The 26,264-nt window shown below is 45.1% G+C and overlaps 1 protein-coding gene across 1 annotated transcript in view; it reads left to right on the top strand.

Annotated features, from left to right (window-relative positions):
- Positions 1 to 25,907, top strand: part of ARHGAP45 (Rho GTPase activating protein 45) — a 34,718-nt gene extending 8,811 nt beyond the window's left edge. The window contains 23 exon segments of the mRNA XM_042442065.1: positions 3,829 to 3,972; positions 4,668 to 4,699; positions 4,701 to 4,753; positions 5,099 to 5,171; positions 5,289 to 5,367; positions 5,986 to 6,123; positions 7,233 to 7,297; positions 8,001 to 8,111; positions 8,787 to 8,867; positions 9,887 to 10,087; positions 11,202 to 11,339; positions 12,497 to 12,687; positions 13,016 to 13,125; positions 14,894 to 14,980; positions 16,820 to 16,912; positions 18,296 to 18,459; positions 18,738 to 18,926; positions 20,142 to 20,279; positions 21,129 to 21,200; positions 21,202 to 21,368; positions 21,924 to 22,185; positions 22,292 to 22,385; positions 23,586 to 25,907. Coding sequence (XP_042297999.1) covers positions 3,829 to 3,972; positions 4,668 to 4,699; positions 4,701 to 4,753; positions 5,099 to 5,171; positions 5,289 to 5,367; positions 5,986 to 6,123; positions 7,233 to 7,297; positions 8,001 to 8,111; positions 8,787 to 8,867; positions 9,887 to 10,087; positions 11,202 to 11,339; positions 12,497 to 12,687; positions 13,016 to 13,125; positions 14,894 to 14,980; positions 16,820 to 16,912; positions 18,296 to 18,459; positions 18,738 to 18,926; positions 20,142 to 20,279; positions 21,129 to 21,200; positions 21,202 to 21,368; positions 21,924 to 22,185; positions 22,292 to 22,385; positions 23,586 to 23,890 — 2,987 coding nt within the window. The 3' untranslated portion in view covers positions 23,891 to 25,907.
- The last annotated feature ends 357 nt before the right edge of the window (positions 25,908 to 26,264 follow it).

Genomic DNA, 26,264 nt, shown 5'->3' with positions numbered 1-26,264 from the left:
ATAGCTTGGGGATGTTTACAATATTATCCCCATTTTGCAGAGAAGAACTGAGGCTGGAGCCTTCTCTAAGGAGTTTGTAGCAGGAGCAGCAAGGGTTTTGAGCTCTGAAGTCCTCCTTTCCCAGCACACAAACCTCTCTCGAGAGTGGAGAATTTGCACCTATGGAAATTCTCCCATTCAAACATGAGCGCAGGAATGCTTCTTGGGCCACCTTGCACGGAGTGCACATTTCACAAGGATTTTTTGGGGGTCTCTTTTTTGGCTGGAAATGCATGCCAGAGTCAGGCAAGGCGAGAGGAGGGTTTGGAGCGTACAAGCGCAGGATGGGATTGTGTTGTTTCCTGCCTGGTCTCTATTTTGATCTGCACGCCTTTCCTGTTTACGTTGAGGCCGTGAGAGTGTGCAGTGCGCTGATAAATCCCTCCTTGGGGATGTGTCAGTCAGTATGTGCCCAGGATGGGTGGAGCAGGGTGCGGAGATGATTCTTCACTTTTTTCCTTGGAAATGGTTGAGAAACTATAGCAGAGGGCCGATGTGACGAAGGGAAACCATCCTATCAAACTTGAATAACTATCTTGGAGGTCAATTCAGATGTTGTTTTATTGGCGTGACAATGTGCATAATCTCATTCACTTGTTTTGGGGGTTATTCACACCATGGAATCACATCCATGCATATCTCTGCGAGTTTGGTTGCTCACACATGCCAGCACCTGAATTATGATGGAGTCAATGGCCCAGTTCAGATGATACAAATAATGCAGGATGAATCCAGGTTGAATCTGTTGTTCACATGCACCCGATTAAGTTTTTTGGGGGCTGCCAAAAAAAAACACTTAACCTGGAATAATCAATATCAGAATCCCCCCCCTCCCCTGAGTTTTAAAGAAATATTTGCACCAGTGTGAATAATCGATGCGGAAAGACCTGGGATAAACCAGGATGAACCTCTGCATGCCTTGAATGTGCTTCGAATACATTCAACATTGTCAACTCCATCTTTATTCTAATGCTTACATGTGTGAGCAACAGAACTTGCAGAGATGTACATAGATGTGGTTCCATAGTGTGAACAACAAACCTCGAAAGCATGAGTGAGATTGTCCACATAGTCGCACTAAAAGCAACAACATCTGAATGACCCTGATGCTGTGAAGGTATTTGAAACGCATTCAAGGCATGCAGAGTTTTATCCTGGTTTATCCCAGAGCTATCTACATTGGTTATTCACACTGCTGACGGTGCAAATCTTTCTTTAAAACTGGGGGTGGTGGGGGTCCGATATCGAGTATCCCTGGTGAAGTGTTTTTGTTGGCAACTCCACTCAATTTAATCGAATGCATTCAAAATGCATGTGAACAACAAAGATTCAACCCGGATTCAGCCCAAATTATTTTCACCGTCCAAATAACCTCTTGGTGGGTTACCCAATTTGGATCCAAGTAGACTGAATTTGTAGTTCTTTCCAGAGGCAGATAAATCTACCTGGAATACTCCATGACATGTTTCTAGTTGTCGAAAAATTTCCCTGTTGAAGACCTGCATGTTGTGTCTGCTTAAATAGTCCGCACGGACATTTAAGGAACCTTTCAGCTATACTGCTATTATCGACTTGACGTCTTTCTCCGCCTGTCGAAGCATCTTGTTGGACTCTTGAGTCGAGGGAATGGATCATACTCCCCTCTGATTGCCAATGCAGGCTTTCATTGCCATTTTGTCCTTGCTTTCCTGTTATCATGGGTGCAAAACCAGTTGGCAATGCTTTCAACTCTAGGTAATTGAGGTACAGTATTTTAAATCCAGACCATTTCCCCTGTATTGAATGGCCTTCGCAATGCAATGCATCCCGAAAGGTTTGCATCCATTGTCACTACAACCTCATGATGCACCGCTAAAGACCTTCCCTTCTCCAAGTTGTTGTTCTGCAGCCAAGATCTCAGATCTAATTTTTGTGGTTGTGGTAGACTTATTAGACCTGGCCCTGGGTTCTTGTAAGCAACTCCTGCTGGGACTTTTTCTCACAAAAGGACACGTTGACTTGACTCCCCGCCACTAAACGCAAGTGTGATGTCCTTCTGAGCTATCGAGATCCACTGCGTTGTGGATTTCCTGTGGGAAGCCATCCCCCCTCCTCCAGTTTCTTCACCCAAACTCTGTCGCAGGGGGTGACTAATACATGTGTGACAAATACCGAATGGGAGATGCCCGAGTTCATTGCGCAGCGAAGGGCGACACGTTGCTCAGCCACAGGCATGGCACGAGGTTAGATCATGCAGAGAAAGGCTGGAGAAATTATTTTCAGAGGAAGAGGTTTAGAATTTACTTACATGTTTTGTTTTGCAATGTGACGATGCCAATAATCTCACTCACACATTCCCAGTTTGTTGTTGAAACATCCTTGTTGCTCACAAATGCCAGCACTACAACTAAAGATGGAGTCAGTGATGCAGATGTACTGTATTTGAAATGCGTTCCAGGCCTGCAATTTTATCCTGGTTTATCCCTTGTCTGTTTAGATCATTTATTCACACAGCCAACAATGCAAAACCTTTAGGAAAACTTGGGAAGAACCCCCCCCCCCAGATCGATTATTCTGGGTTAAGTGGCTTTTTGGCAGCCCCCCAAAACACTTAATCAGATGCATTCAAAATGCATGTGAACAACACAGGTTCAACCCAGATTCAGATGGTGAAAGTAAAACAGGTAGAATCTGGGTTGACTCTTTGTTGTTCACATGCATTTCAAATACATCTGATCGAGTTTTGGGGGAAGGCTGCCAAAAAAACCCACTGAACCGAGGATAATAATCTTGGGTCTTTTGGGGAGGATTCACAAAGATTCGCATTTTTGGCTGGGCAAATAACCAATGAGAATAGACCCGGGATAATTCAGGATTAAACTCTGCATGCCTTGAATGTGTTTCAAATACACCCGCATCATCGGCTCCCATCTTTATTTTGAGTGCTGGCACAAGTGAGCCACAGAATTTGCAGAGATGCGCGGAGATGCATTTCCAGTTTAAAAAAATAGTGTCAACAACATACCCAGAATCTGTGAGCGAGATTATTCACACAGTTGTGCTATTTCTGCTAAACTGGGATAGTTGAAGGGCAAGAAGATTTGTTCTTGGTTCCATCTGTAGGAAGAGGCAGAATATAAATAATAATAATAATAATAATAATAATAATAATAATAATAATAATTGCCTTTTTCACCAGCCATGTGATCTCTGCAGAACTTTTCTCTGGCAACACATTTCAAATTAATTTATATTTTATCCCTGTCAGCTTTTTTTGCTGCCCAGGGAATAATCTGAAGGGCCACAGCCCTCGCCTAAATAATAATCCTGCTCCTATCAAAGGTTGGCATTGGTCTTCTTGCAACATTTCCTGGCAGTTTCACACGGAACAGGTAGAAATCCTACAGGCGAAATATATACATACTGTAATTGAAGGGAATGCCATATTGAGTCTGGAGCAAGCTTGTTTTCTGCTGCTCCAGAGGCTAGGACCCAGAGCAATGGATGCAAGCTACAGGAAAAGAGGCTTAACAAGAACTTTTAAGAAAATAAGCTCTCTTCAGCCATGAAGATGCTGCTGCTTTGGAGATTGGTGTAGCCTCCTCCTTTGGAGTTTTTTAAACAGAGGCTGGATGGCCATCAGTCCCAGGGAGGTTTTTGGTTTTGTCTTCCTGCATGGCAGAATTTGGGTTGGGCTGGATGACCCTTGAGGGTCCCTTCCAACTTTAGGATTCTCTGATTCTATGTTTGCCAAGGACTGAACTTTTGCCTACCTGCTGCCCCCGTTTCTGACCCTTTGTTCTTTTGCAGATGGAGTGGAATCGCGACGGCCGGTGGCCCACGAATGCCTGGGAGAAGCTTTGCGGATCCTTCGGCAGATTATCAGCAAATATCCTCTGCTCAACACGGTGGAGACCCTGACTGCGGCCGGGACCCTCATCTCCAGGGTCAAAGGTGGGCAAAGAAGCAACCCGTCTGACCTTTATAGGACCACAATCCTCCAGGTCCTTGCAAAGCTGGGCCCTTGGTGAACCACTTGGTTTCTTCCAGAATAACTCTAAAATTCCCAGAAAAATGTAGGCAGCAGCAGTCTAGAATAAAAGGAAAGTTGGAAGAGGAATATTGCTCTCATTCTGGGAACAGGACTAAGTGATTCAGAGCTTCATTTGCCAGTCTCCCCGATTTGGGGATGATGGGTGTTGTGGTCCAAGCCCTTCGGAGGGAGGTGGGTCAAACTGAGGAAGGATGGAGCTATTTGGGAGTATTTGGGAAGCAAGAAAGTCATACTATCAATACAATAAATAAATAATGCTCCTATCTATTTATTATTAAATTATTATTATTTTATTTTATTGTTTTTATTATTTATTCTATGGCAAAACATACTCAGATGATCCCTTTCCAACCCAGCCTGAGGCAGCAGGCTCTAAGAACTCTCCTGCTGCACATGCCATAGGACCAGAGCTTGAAAAAGCTACTTTTTGGGACTACAACTCCCAGAATCCCCAGTAACCATGCTGGCTTGGTCTGTTCTGGAAGCTGCGGTCCAAGAAAGGAACTTCTTGAAGCTTTATCTAGAATAACTCTAATGCTGTTGTAGAGTTGACACCAGAGAGAGACTCGTTCTTTATTTCTCTTTTGAATTCTAGGTTTCCATTATGAATCCAACAACGAAGCGGAAAAAAAGGGAATTTGAGAAGGCCGTGGAGATGATTGCCGTTTCCTTCAGCAGCACGTAAGCAAATCGCTTAAAGAAAACCCATAATTAACATATGCAAGAAAGTGACAAAACTGAGAGAGTGGGTTCTCTAAGGTCATCCAATCCACCCCACTGAGAGCATCCTAAAGACCCAACGCTTGACATGTTCTTAAGATCCAGTTGCACCAGTGGTTAAAAGAGCTTAGGGCATGGAGTTCCTTGTCAAAAAGGAATCAGTTCCAGTTCCAGTTCCAAAGGTCACCTTCTTCCAAAAGTAATTAGTTGCACGCTTAACATTTGCTATATTTTGTCCTTTGAGGGATGAAAAAGTCTTTCCTGCATCTTCTCCTCCTGTACAACCCCTTTCTTCCCTTTTCGCAGAGTCTCCGAATTCCTCATGGGAGAAGTAGACAGCAGCACCATCCTTTCGATGCCGCCCAGCGATCAGAACCAGGTGAGATGTGCCAGCTTTGCATGCCAATTCAATCCTCCCGCTCTTGGGTAAAAGAATGTAAGAAAATAAGAAAGCCTCATAGGTAACTAATTTTTTCTTTCTTTCTCGCCATCCCAGTCAATGGAAAATCTGTATGGAGGGATTACCGGTCAAGGCACAGAACTGATGTCCGACGGCTCTGAAGATTTCAGTTCAAGTGAGTCTGGCCTTTATTGTGACTTCTAGTTCTTTGGCGTCTTTGCCACCATCTTTGTATTTGTTGTTGCCATGTGCCTTCAAGTCATTTCTGACTTATGGCGACCCTAAGACAAACCTATCCTGGGGATATCTTGGCAAGATTTGTTCGGAGGAGGTTTGCCATTGCCATCCTCTGAGGCTGAGAGAGTGTGACTTGCCAAAGGTCATTCAGTGGATTTCATGGCTTAGCTGGGATTTGAATCCTAGTTTCCAGGATCTGTATTTCAGTGCTCAAACCATTGCACCATGCTGTGCAAACTACTTTTTGAACTCAGTTTGCAGCAACTGAAACAAGCTGAGGACCAAAGGGAAGGAAGAGTGAGAAACTGGGACATTTTAAAAGCCTCTGGAAAAGTGGAAGGCAAAGGATGAATTGGGATTATCCCAGCCAAATTGGGACAGCTGGAGGGTATGCATATGTACCTACTCTTTGCACAGATGGCTAAATTACTTTACTGGTAACTTGTTACTTCAAGCAGAGGTACAAACACACAAAATAGAAAAGGCTCATAATTTGCACAAGTGTCTTTCTTTGTTCTCTCATCCTTCTGTGCTTCCCGTCCGTTCTGGGCTGCAGTCCGTTTGTCGGCTGAAGAGGTGGACGTCCTTCTCCAGAAGTGTGAGGGTGGTGTGGCGTTTGCCCTCAAGTACGCCAAGAACATCTCCAAGTACATGAAGGACCTCATCTATTACTTGGAGAAGAGGACCACTCTGGGTGAGAAGGAAGGAGAAGGCTTGGGCGGTGGGAAGGGACAACCAAGGCTGCATCCGCACTGCAGAAATAATCTGGTTTGATACCACTTTAACTGCCAAGGCTCCATGCTGTGCAATTCTGGGAGTTGTAGTTGTGTCTGATGATGACCATTGCAGAAAAGGAATTTGGAAAGGTAATCTTTGGACTGCAACTCCCATCCATCCTTGCTGGCCACCATGCTCTTCAGGGCTGATGGGAGCTACAGTCCAACAGCATCTGGAGGGTTGCCAAGAAGACACCTTAACATTCGGAGGCAAGCAATGAGTTTCAATCATTCCCAAACTGTTATTTTGGACTTCAGTTCCCAGAAGCCCCAGCCAGCTTGACCAACAGTCAGGGTTTCTAGGAATTGGAGTCCAAAACATCTGGGGGATCCAAGTCTGGGAATTGCTTGTGCAATAGTTTCTGCAAAACGATTGCTTCTGGTTGTGAAAGAGATATCAACAAATGAGCCTTGAGGAGAGGTGGGAAATAAATAAATAATAATAATAATAATAATAATAATAATAATAATAATAATTATTATTATTATTATTATTATTGCTGTGGAGTGGGCCCTTAGTATTTTCTGGGGTTTGATTCCAGGTCCTTTAGATACCAAGATCTGTGGATGCAGAATTTAATATGAAATGGTGTCCCTTTTATAAAATGGCAAAATCAAGGTTTGCTCTTTCGGAATTTATATATGCTTTGGAATCTTTTCAAGCCGTAGATAAAGACTCCGTGGATACAGAGGGCTAACTGTATTTTTATTTGTTTTAGTTAGGGCAGTCGAGATCGTTGAGAATAAAACCGAAGGAATCGTGTCCAACTTAAATAGGATTAAAATTAAAATAGGTAACCTCAAAGTTTAAGAGTCCCTCTGCAGGGTCCTATTAGAAAGCTCTCCTTGGAAGGAACATTTTCCAACTGCTAGTAGAAGGTCAACAAGTCATCTTAGTTTCCAGTGGCAGGGAGTTCCAAGGGTACCAGGAAGGCCTTATCAATTTCCTTTTAATGTCTGCCATATTCTGATTCAGATAAGGGTTATCTGGAAATATGAAACTTCTCTTTTTCTCTCTTTCCCCCAGAAATGGAGTTTGCAAAAGGACTTCAGAAGATGGTGAATACCTGCAAACAAACCATCACCCAAGAGGTACAATTATTACCTAACTTGTACCTAGAATGCAATTTTGGATAGAGAATTCAAAATGTTGCCCAGGAGAAGAGACAAACAGAAAGGCAAACATCCCTTTGCTCTCCAAGGTTTCATCAGTTGCCACCTGGGGATGATAGGTATTCCTACCCAACATCACACCTTCCAACTTTTTACAGACATCAGAGTCAAGATGGCAAAAGTTTATCTATCTATCTATCTATCTATCTATCTATCTATCTATCTATCTATCTATATATAGTCAGGTTATATATTATTATTAATAATAATAATTAAATTTATTATTATTATTATTTCTTACCTGCCTCTCTTCATGGATTCTGGCAGGGAACAATTAAGAACATCAGTTAAACCACATTCATTAAAATATGCAACAGTTTAAAAGGCCAAGTAAGACATATCCATTTTAAAACAGTCTGTATTTAACATTCAGCTTAAGATCTCCATAAGTCAGAAAAGACCTGAAGGCACACAACAACAACAGCAACAAGGCTGCAGGGCTCTCTGAGAGATCATTTTGAATATTTCATGAAACTACAAATCCCAGGGTTGTTCAGGATGGTGCCATGGCAGGGATGGAAGGGCTAACATTGGGTTGTGTGAAAGATGGAGTGGAAGGGTGGAGATCTGATGTGGTCTTGTGTGAATTGATCCCTTGTTGGTCCTTCCTCTGGTTTCTCAGCCCTACATGCCCTTTCTCTCCATCTATTCTCTGGCCCTGGAACAAGACCTGGAATACACACTCAGCTCCCTTCACGCTGCCACCACATTGCGGATGGAGACCTTCCTGCAGGTAAGCCTGGAAAGGTGGAGGAAGATGGTGTGTAAGGGGAGGAAAAGCAGCTGGTTGTGTTGCTCATTGTGTGGGCTGATCCTTTGGACCAGAAGAGTCCTGGGGTGCCTTCCGCCTCTGTTGGCCATAGAGTTGTCCTGGAGGGCCTAGGGATTCCTAAAAAGAAAACTTTTCTAGGCATTTGATTGTCAGACCTCTAGAGCAATTCTGTAGTCAGCATCCAGAAAATCTTGGCCATAAAATTGTGCTGCTGGACCTAGAGTTTCCTAGTGACAACACTTCTCTAGGCATTTGTTGGTCCTCCACAATTCTATGGTCATTATTCAGAAGAGGCAGGCCATAAAATTGTGGAGGGGGAACAAATGATTACTACAAAAAACGAATTCTCTTAATTAAAAATATAATAATGTATTTTATTTGCAGTTTTTCCACATTCCTAGGGGTCCTGTTCCCCCAACCCCAGCGAATGTGGTGGAACCCACTGTATATACCAATCTTTCAAATGTTGCAAGTGTTGTTAGGTCTGCAATCCATGGATGATGGAGAATTATCCTTGCAATACTGGCGGTTTTAAAATGCAGTGAATAAATAGATGATGCTGGCCTGCCTTGCAGGGAGGTTGTTGTAAAGATTTTGACTCTCCTTTTTCCCCTTTCTCGTTTCCTTCTCCTTCAGCCCCTGCAAATGCGGCGCCTGGAGCATGAGAAGCGTCGGAAAGAGATCAAGGATCAATGGGGCCGGGCCCAAAGAAAACTGGTGAGCATCTGGGATGATAAGGAAGACAAAGACACTTTCTCAGAGGAATGCTATCGCAAACTGCCTCTGAACAAATCTTGCCAAGAAAAACCCTGTAATAGAGCCGCCTTTGTTATTGTGTGCCTTGTTTTTATTGATTCAAACAGGAACATTGTTAGTCTCGCTAATAACAATAATATTTGTGATAACAATAACGTAACAGCTAATACAACTACTGCTGTATTCATAATTCTTTAGCATTAGCATTTTCATCAGTAGAAAAGGCGTTCTTATGTGCTCTCAGTAAAAATAAGTGGCACCTACCTGCTTTGTTTGGCAATCTAAAGAGAAGGTCTGGTCTGCACTGCAGAAATAAAGCAGTTTGACGCCACTTTAACTGCCATGGCTCCATGCTATGGGATTTTTGGGGATTTATAGTTTTACAAGATATTTAGCCCTCTGCAAAAGAGTGCTGGTGCAGCTCCAGGATTCTGTAGGATGGAGCCATGGCAGTTAAAGTGGTGTCAAACTGCATCACTTCTACAGTGTGGATGCATCCAGAGAAAGCTAAATATTTAGCAAAATTGCAAATCCCATGATTCTGTAGGATGGTGCCATGGCAATTAAAGTGGCATCAAACTACATTAAGTCTACAATGTAGAGGCACTCAAAGTTAAGCATTTTGCAAAACTATGAACCACAGGGTTCTGTGGGACGCAGGCATGTCAGTTAAAGTGGTATCAAACTGCATCATTTATACAGTGCAGATGCACCCAGAGAAAGCTAAAATACTTTGCTAGATTACCAATCCAATGATTCTATAAAATGGAGCCATGGCAATTAAAGTATTTTTACAGTCTTGCTTCACCTAGAGAAAACTAAATGTTTCACAAAACTGCAAACTCCACGATTCTGTAGCATGGAGCCACGGCAGTTAAAGTGGTGTCAAACTGCATCATTTCTATAGTGTAGATGCTGCACTCTGGGACTGGTTGTTGCTCAGGTACTGATTCCGCTTCTTTCCTCCTCTCACTTTGCAGCAAGAAGCAGAGAACAACCTACGAAAGGCCAAGCAGACCTACATGCAGCGCTCGGAGGAGAGCGAGAAAGCCAAGCATGTGGCAGCCAAGGCGGAAGAGGAGCAGCTGGGGTCCAGCGGGGGCATCGGGGGCACCATGGGCAGCTCCACCACCAAGGCCCTGGACAAGAAGCGGCGCCTGGAGGAGGAAGCCAGGAACAAGGCAAGCGGCAGGAAGCGCAAGAATACAGCCCTGAAATTTGGGGGGTCCCAGTTCCAGTGAGCCAATTTGGACTGCGACTCTGGAATCCAGGGTTTGAATCCAGGCTCAGCCATGGAAACCCATTGGGTGACATTGGGCAAGTAACACTCTCTCAGCCTCGGGCGATGGCAATGGCAAACCTCCTCTTTACAAATCTTGCCGAGAAAACCCAGTGATAGGTTCACCATAGGTTCGCCATAAGTCAGAAATGACTTGAATGCACACATGACAGCAAAGAGGCTGATTCCATGCCCCAAAACTGCCCAAAATGTCCCAGAAACATGGAAAAACACCCTAGTCCACTTTTGGGAATGAAACATAGGGTGCATGTACATGGTTGAAATAATGCACTTTAAGTCTTGCAGCTCTGTCCTCTGGACTCCTGGGATTTGTAGTTTTTACAAGGTCTGGAGCCTTTTCTGCCAAATAATTCTGGTGCCTCCCAAAACTACAAATGCCCAGATTCTGTAGGATGGAGCCATGGCGGTTAAAAGGGGTGTCAAGTTGCATTGTTTGGACAGTATAGATTCACCCAAAGAAAGTAAAATAGTTCATAAAACTATAGAGGAACTGCAAGGAAATCAATTTGGCTTTCGCAAAGATGCCTTGTCTAAAATGGCAAGCGCATGCATGCCCTTCAACATTTGACAAGGACACCTGTGACCAAGCAACAGCAGAGTGTGGCCAAGATGCTGAAACACTCTCTCAGTCCCAGAAAACCCTGTGATAGGGTTCTTAGAAACGACTTGAAGGCAGACAACATTAAGTGGGTTGATTGTTGGAATAGGACTCTGGGTGACCAGGGTTCGAATTCCCGCTTGACCACGGATACCCACTGAGTGACCTTAGTTGAGTCATACACTCTGTCCCAGAAAAGTCCATGATAGGGTTGCTTTAGGGTCACATAAGTTGGAAATGACTTGAAGGCTCTTAGCAATAGTTCTGGCCTATTCGGGGAACAGGAACCGGGTCCTTGTGCGCAGAACTGAACACAGAGTGGGTACGCTCTGTAAGTGCCCCCTGTTCTTGCCCATCTCTACCACTTTCTGCTTTTTTAACTCCTTGCCAATTCCAGGCAGAAGAAGCCATGGCCACCTACCGGACTTGCATCGCAGATGCCAACACACAGCGGCAAGAGTTGGAGGACACCAAAGTGACCTCTTTGCGGCAGCTACACGAAGTGATCAAGCAGAGCGACCAGGTCATTAAATCGGTGAGTCGGGGGATGCTCCTTCCCTCCTTCTTCCAAAGGGGCCTTTTTTCCCGCCATGAGGACCAAGAACTTGGTTTCTGGTGTGAAATTTTGCAAGGTGCACAAAAACTGTATCCAAAGCAGAGAACAAACCTCACTGCCCTGAGCATCCTAGATCTTGCAAAATTTCCGAGCAGAGCAGAAAAACTCCAAAGGTTGCAGTTTGGGAAATGCAGAAAGGCAAATTTCAGAGCAGTGCAGAAAAGCACCAAAAGTTTGCAATGTGAAAAATTCAGAAAGTCAGATTTCTGAGCAGAACAGAAAAGTGCCAAAGGGAAATGCAAAAAGACCAATTTTGGAGCAGAGCAAAAAAAGCACCAAAAGTTTGCAATTTGGGAAATTTGGAAAGTCAAATTTTCACAGAGCAAAGGTGGCTGTTTGGGGAAATGCAGAAAGTCAGATTTCTTCCTTCCTCTGGAGCGCAAAAGGCCAGTGTGCATTACTTTTAAATACATTACTTTTGCATGTTTTTAATTGTACTGTTATTTTAAATGGTGAGCTGTTCTGAGTCCCAGTTTTGGTGGGGAAAGCAGGATAAAAATAAATATAATTATAATATAATAATTGTATTGGCAACCCGCACTTGGTGTCTCACCCCACACCAGTGGCATACCTGGCATATTTGGCACCTGGTCTGGATAATTTTTTAATAAATGTCCCACACCATTTAATACACATCCCACATCATTTTTTAATAATAGATGCCCTTTGGTGTGCAGCATTTATTAAAAAGTTATCCAGATCGGCTGCCAAAGGAGAGGATGCAGCAGTTTGCTTTTGCCTGCACCAACTGGGAAGGGCACAATGCATCCTTTTCCTCCTCTCCTCAGCCACGTTTACTGAGCGTCAACTACTTTTGCACTTTAAAATCAGATTGCAGCAATGAGAGTAACCTCATGATGAAGGTGGAAGGAGGACAAAGTAACCAGGATATTTTAATAGCAGCAGGAAAAGTGGGATAGCAGAGGATTAATTGGATTAATTGGGACTGTCTCTGCCAAATTGGGACAGTTGGAGGGTCTGTTTATGGCCTCCACAGAGATCCATTCCTCTCTCCTCTCTTCTGCTTCCACATTTTCTCCAACCGATCCTCTTCTTTTTCTCTCTCTGGACCCCAGGCTACTATTTCGTTCTACCAAATCATGCACATGCAGACGGCACCGCTGCCTGTCTACTTCCAGACGCTGTGTGAGAGCAGCAAGCTCTATGACCCCGGGCAGCAGTATGCCTCCCATGTCAAGCGGCTGCAGCGGGAAGATGAACCGGAGACACAATATGACTTCGAGCCCTACATCTCCCAGAACAACTGGTAAGGTGGCAAGTGAGAATCCAGCAGGTTCCTGGACTTCTGTCCAGTCCTGAATCCAAAGTCAGGCTTATGGGTCTATCCTGAGTCTTGCTAAAACTTTGAGATCCAGGAGTGGGAATCGTGTGGATTGCAGTTCCCCGCAGCCCCAGCTCAGCCAGTGGTGACGAATGCTGGGAGTTGGAGTCTGGCAATACTTGGGGGCCCTCCTATTGAGCAGAGTTGGGAAGATATCTTTTTGATTTGGATTGCAACTCCCAGAATCCTTCTCCCAAGCTGCCAGTGGTTTCTTGAGTTCCCTTCCCCTTCCATGATTCTCTCTTTGCAACAGGTCTCCGCTCAGCCGGACACGGAAAGGCAGCTACAGCACCAGTGAATTTGCACAGGCGGGCAGCCTGGATGCAGCCAGCAAAGATGGGGCGACCCACATAGAACGACGAGGTGAGGAGTTCTGCATGTGTATTTGTGTGTTTCATGCCTCCACATTTGCTGGTGTGGGGTAGCGGGGTTCACATTTTGCATCCCACCTAGCATTCCGCAGCTGTGCCAAAACATTCCCCCGTTTTGCAGCCAGGATGAATTCTGCAACCAGTCTGTGCAGCACCGCTGTGCAAAACCCCTGGTAAGTTCAGGACTGACAGAAGGAAGGACTTCTCCAGCAAACCTGAAATGCAGGGAGAAGATTTGTACTCAGGTTTCTCTACAAAGCAGAGCTTGGAAAGCTGTCTTTGAAAGGTGGTCCACCTCACTCACCATGGCATTTTGCAGGAAATGCATTGCTCTTTCTCACTTGGCACGGACCAATAAGTCTGTGCCCCCCCCCCCCCGTCTGCCATCATCCTGTACAGGGGACATAGGCCAATAACCCCAGACTGGATGCCAGTCTGGCAGTTTCAGCCCAAACTTGGCCCAAAAGCCCCTTAGCGCAGTTCAAAAAGGCCAGCTGTTTGCAGCAGTTTCATGGAAACTCCACCGCGATAGCTAGTGGGCGATAGCTAGTGGGCCACACAAGCACATGCTCATTTACTTGTTGCTGCCACCACAGTACTTCTGAAGGTCCCAGTCGTAGGTGAAGCCAGATGCCATGTTTCTGCCTTACGGCTCATGACAGGGGCCTTCAGGGGGAATGTGGCAGGTAATAGGAGTGCGCCGTGGCGCCACAGTATGTGCGAACACCCGCCTGTCGCCACACTAGCGAGGAGATGGAAACGGGTCAGAACCGCAGGCAGGAAACCACAGGGTTGGCTCACAGTATCCTGCTCATGTGTATAGGTCCACTGTAATACTTTGAGTTTTATTGCACAAGAAAAGGAAGCAGAAATGGAGCCAGAGTGTAGTGGCTTGCCTTATGCGATGCCTTATATTGCGATGCTTCAGTCCTCTTCCCATAGGAGACAGTTTTAAAAGTGCCTCTTTTTTCTACGAGAAGAGAACTGAAGCACAACATCATGTGCTTTCTATTCTTGGATTTTAGCATTCTGTGCACCAGTGTGTGTCCTTAGCCAGCTGTGGTCCTACCATGCCACCCCAAACCTTATGACCTTCAGATGTTCCAGCTCCCACCATACTGTCTCAGGGATGATGGGAGTTGTAAGCTGGGATGCAGCTGCGGCCTTTTTTTAATGCACTTTCTTGGAAGTTGTGACAGTAAGAGCTGTTTGATAGTGGAAGAGGCTCCCTCGGAGTGTTGGAGTCTTCTTCTTTAGAGGTCTTTAAACCATCTCTTGGCCATCTCTTAGGAATGCTTTGATTGTGATTTCCTGCATGGCAGAATGGGGTTGGACTGGATGGCCTTTGTGGTTTCTTCCAACTCTATGATTTTATTTAGGACCATGCAAGCACAACGACACCAGCATGTGCTTCCTAGGAGCTTCTGGAAGGGCAGTCTTTAACACTGTGGGTGATGAGATGGCTCAACCTTTTCTCTTCCATTGAAGAGCACATGGCCATGCCACTTGTCTCACCATCCTTGGTGCCATGGTGAGCCAAGGAGCTTTAACTGCAGTGGCTTATTCCATACGACACAATGGGTGAGCCAGATCCACCACATCTCGATGGCGCTGGACCAGTGTGAGAGAGAGGAAATTTGGCTCTGCCTGCAAAGAATGGGGCAGTGCCAGCCAGCCAGTCACAAAGTTCTGCATGTGTCGTTTGTGGTGCTGCTTGTGGTGCCACCGTAACAAAACTTGTCCTGTGATTGGCTCCTCAGGTGGGCGGGGTCACCAGGTGCACAAGTCGTGGCCGACCGTGATCACGGAGACCAAGGGCGGCCTGGAGGCCCGTGCCACAAGCTCAGGTAGCCAGCCATGCAACACGCAGGTCTTCCTGAACACTTCTCCCTCTGCTCTCTCTCACCCCAGCCTTCAGCCAACTGCACAACCACTGCACACATACAACGTAAACCTTATCACAGGGCACTGGTGTTTTCACAACCACCTGTTCCAGTTGCAGGAGATTCACTCTCTCCATTGAATGGTGTAGTTTCATTATACAAGTTTGAGTCTCCTGGGATTCTAAAATCCAAAATATTCCAGAATCCAAAATTGTCCTCATGGGTGGCTGAGAGAGGGAGGCCTTTAGTGGCTCAGTGCATGCAAACGCTGTTTCATGCACAGAATTATTTAAAAATATTGTGTATAAAATTAGCTTCAGGCTATATGCATAAGGTGCAGAAGAAACATAAAAATGATTTTTGTGTTGACTTGGGTCCCATCTTGGGAGCAGAGTCAATCCAGTGTGATTCTGTGTGGCACTCTCCTGTAAAATTGCAAAAATGCTCCTTGCCCCCATCCACTTTTGCATTATGTCTGTGCAAATATTGCAAAATCCCAAACACTTCTCGTCTCAAGCATTTAGGACAAGGGAGACTCAGCCTGTATTCACCTACCACTGTGACATTGCAGCGCATGGGCATCTGTTGCACAGTGGTACCCAATGGAATGACCGATGTGTCCAGTGCATAGTGGGCACCGAAGTGCATCGCGGCACTCCTTGATATACATTTGAAGACTGGCTAGGAAGTGCTAGAGCACAAGAGCACCTGATGTGCCTCAGAAGTGCCTGATGCACATTGGAGCACTCTTGCCGGCACCTGCTGGATCCACATCTTTGCATTTTATGAAGGGCTTTGTTTTGTTGTGTTGTTGTTGTTTTGCTAAGTAGCTACAGAATTGGAAAGTGATCTAGTGCAGGGTCTTGACTTGGAATTTAGTGGGGTTGGGAGGGAGAGAAAAGTGGATTGAAAGAGCTTCTTCTGCACTTCACTTGCCCCACTTGCAACCACAAATAGCGACTCCCCCCCATAAACCCCTTTCCACCTCAAAACTATGCTGTACAGTGGAAGCAGAGTCAATCCGATGTGATTCTGCATGGCAAAGGAGGCACACAAGAGACTCTGTTGTCCCACAGTCACCTGTACAATTGCAAAAATGCTCCCTGCCACCCGTCCACTTTGCCACTTGCAAAGATTGCAGCTTGCAACAAAAGTCAGAAAATATCCTTCCTTTACATGAACAGATTTTGGGGCTTTGAGTTGATGGCAGACCAGTGAGGTAGGCAAGGCTCAGAAAGAGTAGCTCTGGGTCCAAACTCATCCAAATATGTGACTGAGAGCCCCTCCAGAAACCTTCTCCCTTTTGGGATGTACCATAAGTTGGTGATTAGAACCCCAGACCCGATTCTCACTAGTTATCCTGAGAACCTCTCACTCCAGGAGATTCTCCAAAGGTTGAGCATTTTTTGAAAGCTCTTCTTGGACCTGAATATAGTCTGCACACTGATATCTATGCTGTTCTGTCTCTGCTGCCCCAGGCTGGAGGTCCAGGTTTTGAGCGATGGGTAAATTTCAATTCAACATTAGAAGGAACTTTGTGACAGTAAGAATGGTTCAGTAATGGAAGCAATGGTCTAGAGGGGTCTCCTTCTCTGGATATCTTCCAAAAGAGGTTGGACAGCTCCCCATTGGGGATTTTCTCGTTGGAGTCCTTGCACTGAGATTGGACTTCATGGCCTCTGGGGACCCCTTCCAACTCAAAGGTTCTGTATTATTGCCTACATATTTACCCTTTCTCACTCGCTCACAACTTTTCCAAATGTTATTCAACCTTTCCTAACACTGAGGTTCTTTCTTGGGCAGGTGAGTTGCCCCCAAAGTACCAACCGATGCCTTCCAATGGATCCTTGTCTCCTGGAGATGACTCTGATGGAAACTCTCCGTTGTTTGAGCAGAGTATGTATGGGTGCTAAGTCCAAAAGGGGGGGAAGGTGCTGGGAAGAAAGGGAGGAAGAGGAGACATAGGGCTGTCTGATCAGGAGTCTCCTTCTTTAGAGGTTTTTACACAGAGGCTGGATGACCATCTGTTGGGCATGCTTTTGATGGTGTCTTCCTGCATGGTAGAAGCGGGTCGGACTGGGTGGCCTTTGGGGGCCCATTCCAACACTAGGATTCTGTGATTGTGTCTTAGGCCTTGGGATTGCCAAGCTTCAGCCTGAGGCCTATGGAAGGTACCTGGTATTCCGAGTAAACCAATTAATCCTTTACATTCCCACTTTCTCAGCTGTTTTCAAAACGTCCCAGTTTCTCTCTCCTTCTCCCATCTTAGTCCTCCACTAAGTTTCATTGGTGCAAAATGAGTTCAAAATGCAAATATACTGTACTTTTGCTGTTGTTGTTAACTGACTTCGAGTCGATCTTGACTCATGGCAACCCTATGGATGAGACATCTCCAAGATCCTCTGTCCTCCACTGCTCTGCTTAATTCCTACAACCCTATAAAACCATGATCTCCTTAACAGAGTCCACCCATGTAGCATGTGGCCTCCCTTTCTTCCTTCTTCCCTCCACCTTTCTCAGCATCATTGTCTCTTCCAATGAGTCCTTCCTTCTCATGATGTGTCCAAAGTGTGGTCATCTTAGCTTCCAGGGAGGTTTCTGGCTTGATCTACTCTAGGAGCCATTTGTTTGTCCTTTTGGCTGTCCATGGCATCCTCAGTCCTCTTCTCCAGCTCAACATAATCTCCAATGAATGGGTTTTCTATCTTCTTTTTTCATTGTCCAGCTCTCGCATCCATACATGGCAATAGGGAATACAAAGGCTTGGATTATTCCAACTTTTGTGCTCAGTTGTATATCTTTGCATGTTAGGATTTTTTCTAGTTCTTTCATTGCCACCCTCCCCATTCTTAATCTTATTGCCTGACTGCAGTCCCCATTTCTATCCATGTTTGAGAACGCTTTTACTATTTCTATTTCTTCCTTGTCTAGGTTAAACTTGTGAAGGTCCTCGGTGGCCATTATTCTGGTTTTCTTTATGTTCAACATTAAGCTTGCCTTTGCACTTTTTTCCTTGATCTTCCTTAGTTGGTGTTCCAGGTCTGGGAGGTTTTCTGCTAGTATTATGGTGTCATCTGCATATCTTAGATTGTTGGTATTCCTTCCTCCTATTTTCACACCGCACCCGACTAAATCAGCATTAAGAGAAGAGGAAGGGGCAGAATCTTGCTCTTCCCAGGAGCCTCAAGCAAAAGCAAACTGCTGCAGCCTTCCCTGGTTGTCTGACCTTCTTCATTAAATCACTTTTACTTATTTTTGCTCTCTCCTTCTAAATGCCAGGTATTAACGAAATGAGCCCAGGGATCTCCGCTGCCACCGGACCCTTCCGACACGTTGGCTTGTCCAAAGCGGCCCAGACTCACCGGCTGAGAAAGCTACGCACCCCATCCAAATGCCGCGAATGCAACAGCTACGTCTATTTCCAAGGAGCCGAATGCGAGGAGGTACGGAGGAAGGCCAGATGCTTTGAGTGCAAAAAGATTTTTCAAAAAAGGATAGGGAACAGTTTCCCATGAAAGTATTGTGGATTTGGGAGGCTCTTGTTTGATGGAAGAGCCTGAAGAGCTGGAAATAAGTAGAGCTAAAACACTGAGATGCATCCATTGAATGTGTTTACAATGGGCCCTTCATATCCATTGGAAGTTGTGTTGTGTGTCTGTTTTGCTGCCTCTGCAACTTCCCATCTTTTCTCTCTCTGACTCCGGGCCATGTCCTTTTGCAGTGTTACCTGGCCTGCCACAAAAAGTGCCTGGAGACGCTGGCCATCCAGTGTGGCCACAAGAAACTCCAAGGGAAGCTGCAACTCTTTGGCCAGGACTTCCTGCAGGCCTCTCGCACCAGCCCTGATGGCATCCCCTTCATTGTCAAAAAGTGCGTCCTGGAGATTGAAAAGCGTGCCATGAGGACCAAGGTGAGGTGCCTGTGATGGAGAGTGGCGGAGCCTAAAATCCCAGGTTACTTTACAGGTTGAGTCTCCCTTGTTTGGCATCCCAAAATCTGAAAATCTCTAAACCCCTTGGAGTGTTCAGGGGTTCATGGTGTTTTCATCGTTCGTGGATGGCTTATATAGTGACGCTTTTGCTTTGCTTTGCTGAGATAGTGACCACCTTTGTTTCATGCACAGCATTATTAAAAATAGTATCAAATTACCTTCAGGGTATGTGTATAAGGTGTATAGGAAACAGAAATGAATTTCATGTTTAAACTTGGGTCCCATCTCCAAGATATCTCATTATACGCAAATACAGGTGTTCTGACGTCCCCCAAAAATAATAATTCAAAATCCAAAACGCTTCTGATCCCAAGCTAATCCTATAAGGGAGACTCAATCTGTTCTGTTCCTCTGCCACCTTATTGATCAGAAATGATTTCTGATCAGTCAGGTGGCAGAGGAACAGGACTGAACTCTTCTCTCTGGTAGATCTTGCAAAGCATTCCTTGAAACCTATATTCATCTCTGTTATCATAGAATCACAGAATCCTAGAGCCCCATCGATCCTGTGCAATCCACAGGAACTCCAGCAAAGCTATAATAATATAACAGTAAAATCCTTTAAAATGCTAAGTTAAAATTATAAACCCATTAAAAATACACCAAAACAAACATCTCAATTAGAAGCTGTTGTTGTTGTTATTGTGTAACTTCAAGTCCTTTCCAACTTACAGCAACCCTAAGGCAAACCTATCATATACGCTCAGGGTCACCCAGTGGGTTTCATGGCCGAGGTGGGATTTGAACCCTGATCTCCAGAACTGTAGTCCAGTGCTCAAACCACTAGATCATGCTGGTTGGAAAAAAAAACAACAGAAGCAGCAGAGCTTCATTACTGGCATGAATGGTTTTGAGTAAAAAAAATCTGATTATTTTTGGCCCCATCCCATACCTGAAATGCAACCCCAGTAACTTCTCTGCAACCAAATCTGGCCTGAAAAAGGCTCCCCATTTTTGAGATGTCACAGATCTTAGAGTGCTGCTGCTGACCAGTGCAAACCCTCTTGCACTCCATAGGCAAGCAGCCAAAATGGCTAAAAGGCAACTATGCCCAGGGGCTACCAGGAGTAGCTAGCACAAACCCAGCCGAGCCCCCAGTTTTTCTTCCAAGCCTCCCTTCTCTGTCTCCTGCAGGGCATCTATCGTGTCAATGGGGTGAAAACCCGGGTGGAGAAGCTGTGCCAGGCTTTTGAGAACGGGAAAGAGCTGGTGGAGTTGTCCCAGGCTTCTCCCCACGACATCAGCAACGTCTTGAAGCTCTACTTGCGCCAGGTGAGACTCCGGCTGCTCCGGTGCGCAGGGTTGCGGAGTTGGCACTTCAAATCTTTGACTCTATGTTTCTAGTGTTCAACGTTTGGCATATGTATATTTATTTATTTAGATGTATATCCAATAGTCATTTTTGAAAGTTTTTAATTGTACTGTAGTTTTAGACTGTAAGCCACTTTGGGTCTCAGTTTCGAGAGAAAAGTGGGAGGGAGACTGAGAGAGAGAGAGAGAGAGAGAGAGAGAGAGAGAGAATGTGAAAGAGGTATTGAGAAACAGATTGAGAGAGACAGAAATTAAGAGAGAGATACTGAGAGAGAGTTTGATATACATATATATATATATATATAGAGAGAGAGAGAGAGAGAGAGAAAGATATAGAGATAATTATATACTTACATACACACACAGATAGTGATATATATATATGCATACAGACACACACATATAAATATATACACGCACACATATAGACATATACATATATAGAAACAGATATAAGGATGTTTATTTACTTACGGTATTTATACCCCGCCCTTCAGCGCCCTAAAGGCTCTAAGAGATAGAAAGATATAACATAAAGAGAGTGCGATACACAGAGAGATACACACACAGATATCAATATATAGATATATACATACATAGAGATATTGAGATATAGATACACACACACACATACATATATACATATAGAGAGAGAGATTAACCACCCAGTTTTTGAAATTTCAGGTATCATGGGATGTGGGGGTGGTATGAGTCCCATATTTTATACTTTGTTGTAAATTCCTTCTTGTGCTCCTTTTTCTTTCCTCAATGGATTAATGCCATTTCCCTTGATCCTTGCCCGTTCTGCAGCTCCCAGAACCCATCCTGCCATTCCGGATGTACAACAGCCTGATGGGGTTGGCCAAGGAGAGCCTGCAGGGGGGGAATTGAGGGGGGCAAGGCCGGGAAGAGTGTGGCCGAGATGGTGGACAAAGGAGCCGAGACAGAGAAAGTGGTGCTGGTGCTGGTGGCCAAACTGCGAGAGCTGCTGAAGGAACTTCCGCCGGAGAACTTGGCCACCATGAAGTTCATTGTGCAGCACCTGAGAAGGTAGGTCCTTGCTTGGGCTGTGGACCTCCAATTTTGAGGCAGATGGAAATCTTCCGGGAACCCAAGTGTTGAAATACGAGGCGCTCCAATTTGCAGAGAACTGCCTCAAATTGAGGAAAAACCAACCAAATCCACCGTGGGCCAATCGGTCAATAAATCATTGATTGACTATCTTGATGGGCAGCAGTTACTCTCTAGGGTTTCAAGGAGGATTGCAGAATCCAAGGGTCCAAGAGTTGGCAGGGGTCCCCTGGGTCATCTAGTTCAGCCCTCCACTTAATACAGAGACTCCAGCTAGAACAACTTTGGCTCGCCAGATGTTTTTGTACTTCATCTCCCAGAAGCCCTAGTCAGTTTGGCCAACAGCCAGGAATTCTGGGAGCTGGAGTCCAAAACATCTGGAAGACCAAAGTCTGGGAAACACTGAGCCACAGCATCCCCAGCAGAATTGGCAAGCCAGCTTCAGACACTTCCCTGAATTTCCAGTTTCCTCATGTTTTCCATTTCTCAGTTTCTACTCGAGTCATGCCTCATTTTGTCCAAATCCTTTCCCAGGATTGTGGAAGTTGAACAAGAGAACAAGATGACCTCCGGCAACCTGGGCATCGTCTTCGGCCCCACATTAATGCGCCCTCGACCCATCGAAGCCACCATTTCCCTCTCTTCCCTGGTTGACTACCCCCATCAGGCACGGATCATTGAAGCACTCATCATCTTCTACTCTGCCATCTTTGAAACTGACCAGACGTTTGCAGATGGTTTGGAAGAAGCTGCAGAGGAGGAGGAGGAAGAAGAGAAGGAACCCATTGGGAACCAGGTGAGTGGAAATTTTGGGAGCAGGGTGGCATTGCAAGAGGGAAACCTGTGTGCCAATGATGTCCTTTGGCTAGCTTGGTCCCACTAAGATCTTGTCTCATGTGCAGGAGAACACCAGTGTTCAGCCACATGATGGAGTCCCATACCATCTGCCAACTCCTGACCAGGCAGAGGCAGCTCTTCATGAGGACTCATACGGAGGTGAGATGGAATCATGCTTTCTAATCACCTTCTGATTGTCCCGATTTGGCAGGGATACTCTCAGTTTAATCCTCTGCCGTCCCACTTCTCATCTGTGTTTAAAATGTCCCAGCTCTCTCTCCTCCTCAGCTTCCCCCTTTGTCCTCAACTTACTTCAGTTGGTGCAAACTGAGTTCAAAGTGCAAAAGTCGTAACAGCAGGGAAGAGATCTTGCCATAGCAAGTAGCAATAGCAAGTAGATTTCTATACCATTTATCAATGCACTAAAGCCAATTGCCCCCAACAAGCTGGGGACTCATTTTAGCAACATTGGAAGGATGCCAGGCTGAGTTGACCCTGAGCCCCCGGCTGGTATCGAACTCACAACCTTGTGGTTTATGAGTGAGTGGCTACAGTACAGGCATTTAACTAACCACTGTGCCACCAGGGTTCTTCCCTGTTGGGTCAGGCAAATACAAACTGCTTCAGACTCTCCTGTTTTGCATCCTTCCTCATTTGTACCTTTTGTCATTTTGACCACCCTGAGATGTTGCTTGGCCACATGTGTTCCAATTTTCATCTACAAAAATTTGGTGGGTATGAGTTGGACTTTTTTCCAAAATAAAACATTAACAGCCATCCACTGAGCACTTGGGAGAGATATTTTATTCCTTTGGATTCCTTTGAGTGCTCTCTATATTTGACTCTCATGGGATTGCTACGCCATTTATAGCCCAGTGTCAATGGCCCTTCAAGAAAAAAGTATAGGTGTATGTCATTACCTTTCCAAAGCTACCTTGGGACTGGTTTGACGTTAACTACATATAGGTGTCTGTTGTACAATGGTAACTGCTGAAGCTTCTGATGTGCCACTGATGTTCAATGGCCACTGTTGTGCCTCTGGACACTGGTTAGGAAGTGCCAGAGGACAACAGGAGCATCTAATGCACATCAGAAGTGCCCGGTGCACATTGGCACACTTTTGCTGCTGTGGAGATGCCCCATCTTTGCAATTTTCTAACAGATTTTCTGTAGTGTAGCTAGATTCGTAAAATTATAAAATGTATACCGAGATGCAGAATCTCAGCCATTGTATAGTATTCCTCCAATCTGTGTCTCAACCTGGGCTTTTGTAAAGATACACTGGTGGATGGGAGAGCCAAGGAAGCTCTTCTGACTTCCCTGTCCCTTGGAAGATTTTCTCTTTCTCTCCCCACACAGAATCTAGAGCGTGCTTTATTGATTCAGATTCGGACCTAGAAGATGGCGGGGAGCCCAGTATCGAAGGAGACCTACAGATGGTCATGGCTCAGCACAGCGAGTCCAGTGGAGACGAGGAAACCCCCTTGGCAGACGAAGCCACTGAGGAAGGAACACGGAGCTGGAGGTGCAGTGCTGGGCAGTCAGACTCTGAGGACGTCTTGCTGCCACCGCATCACTCACCCCGGGGGGAAGGCGACTGTGATGCAGGCAAGGATGCCGTCTTTGGGAAAGAAGATGAAACACTGGCAGGCGGAGGATGCTAGGGGGCTATAACACCAACCAGTCCAACAACACCGCCTCCTCACACTCGCACTTTGGTTGCAAGATGCTTGGGCAATACCCCAAGGTGCATGCATTTCTTTTGCTGGCCTCCAGAGTGACACCATGCACATAACAGTTGAAGGCTAGGAGGATGCATATCCAGCCAGCGGGTCATTCAGCTGGTTTGCTTTGGCTCACTCAAACCAGTTGTTAAATGGCTGCTTCTCAGCAATTGGCCCTGAGCTCCCACTCTCTGCCATTGCCACAACCGCCTTTGGCTAGTATTCTTTGCTTTGGCACTTTTCTTTCCCTCCATCACTGTATCCTGGAGGAGCAAAGTAAATGAAGATTGACCCAAGGAAGTGGGAATGATGGTAAAGAGAAGCAGTTCATACCTTGCCCAAATCAAGCAAACCAAGAGGGGATGATTGTCTTATGAAATCTGTAAGCAGAGGGAGGAACACCAGTGGTAATGGGCTTCTTGGCATTACAGATTTATAATCAGCGAGAGAGCAACTGGGCAAGCATTGGAGGGATGGCTCCCAAGTCTGCTACTTGTTTTTCTTCTTCCTTACCAGGCTAGCTCTCTTGTCCATATATATAAGTGCACATGCAGCCAGATTGTCAGAACAGTGGGCTCATCACGGTCCTCTGAGCGGAGTGTGGAAAGGAGATACATGTGTGTGCTCATTGTGGCATTTTCTGTATCTTGGTGAAGGCCTAAGGAGTGTCAGGTGTCCCTTATTATAAGAGATATCCCTTATTTGAATGCCAGAAAGCTTGTCCTTTACAGGAATGGCTGGTATTTCCTTATGAGCAATGTCCCTTATCCGAGGACCAAAAAGCATGTCCCCTATAGGGCAGGCATGTGTCCTTTATTATAAGAAATGTCCCTTACTTAAAGGTTGGGAACCTTGTCCTCTGTAAGATTGGCACATTTCTCATATCTTTTATTTGAGGAACAGAACTCAACTAAGGGATATTACTTATTTTAGCAACACCAGGCTCCTTTTAAAGTTCTCCTCTTATTAACCTGAACTGGTAATCCTTATGTTAGCATGTTGAGGTGGAATCTCTTTTCCTGTATCTTGAATCCATTGCTGCGGCCTGGTCGCTGGAGCAGCAAAAAAACCAAGCTTGCTCCATCTTCAATATGACACCCCTTCAAATATTTAAACAGGGCTATCATGTTTAACCTTCTCTTTCCCAGTCTAGAGATATCCAGCTCCCTAAGCCTCTCCTCATAGGCGGTTTCTGAACCTTTCACCATTTTGGTTGCCCTCTAGGCATGCTCTAGTTTGACCACATCCTTCTGGAATTGTGGTGCCCAAAACTGGACATAAAGGATTCCAGGTGAAGTCTGACCTTCTTTGCCTGATGCAGATGCTGGCTCTTATAGGTGAACTAGGCTACTGAATGCCAGACATCATTTACAATTGCCCAGGTGGCAATGCTCCAGGTAAGAATGCTTACCTGGTACATCCTGTGTGGATTTGGCAGCAAAAGATGCTAGTGGGGGGGGGGGGGGCATTGTGCATGATGGTGTATGAAAGTAAAAAAAAAATCAGTTACTTTTAGATACAGAATTTTAGAACTGTAAAAATGCTCCTTACTTCTGCAGCAACACATTTGGAAGTATATCTCTTTTAGAGCCCCAATTTCAAAATCCAGAACTGTAAGGCAAGGTACGTCTTAGACTCATATGTGCTACAACTATTTCAGTTACTGAGAAAGCACTGCCAATTTATTTACTAAATGTAAGAGTGTGTAAAGTTAAAAGCACCTACAACAAAGATGGAATGGTACTGTGGGTCTGAGTGTTTTGTTTCATATTTGTACTGCTTGGATTAATGAGTGTATGCACAAATCTTAAACTTCTGCTTTTAATTATTTGTATATAAGTATATCTTTCTTGTCATTTTTATTATAGCATATTTCTCAATTTTAAGCAACTATATCACATTGTGAAAGGTTTTTGTAAGTGCTGTATGCAAATAAAGTGTGTGAACTATACCCACATCTATACAGTAGGCCTATGGTATCCACTGGGTTTGGTTCCAGGACAACCCATGGATACCCAAATCCATGAAGTCCCATTAAACACAGTGGCATAGTAAAATGGTGCCCCTTCTATAAAATGGCAAAATAAAGGTTTGCTTTGGGGAATTTATATATATATTTGAATATTTTCAAGCCATGGGTGCTTGACTCTCTGGCTAAAGAATCCATGCACATAGAAAGATGACTGTACTTCTCTCTTAAGACAGAGCGTGGTGAGATTCCTATCATTTTCTAGAAGTCACTGGGCTCCCTAATCCTCAGCAAGGGCGAAATCAGGAGATTTGCATTCCACTGGAAGGGCAATTCCATGCTGCA

Source organism: Sceloporus undulatus, chromosome 10, assembly GCF_019175285.1.
Source record: "Sceloporus undulatus isolate JIND9_A2432 ecotype Alabama chromosome 10, SceUnd_v1.1, whole genome shotgun sequence".
Classification (NCBI taxonomy): domain Eukaryota; kingdom Metazoa; phylum Chordata; class Lepidosauria; order Squamata; family Phrynosomatidae; genus Sceloporus; species Sceloporus undulatus.
This window is presented reverse-complemented; position numbering and strand designations above follow the sequence as displayed.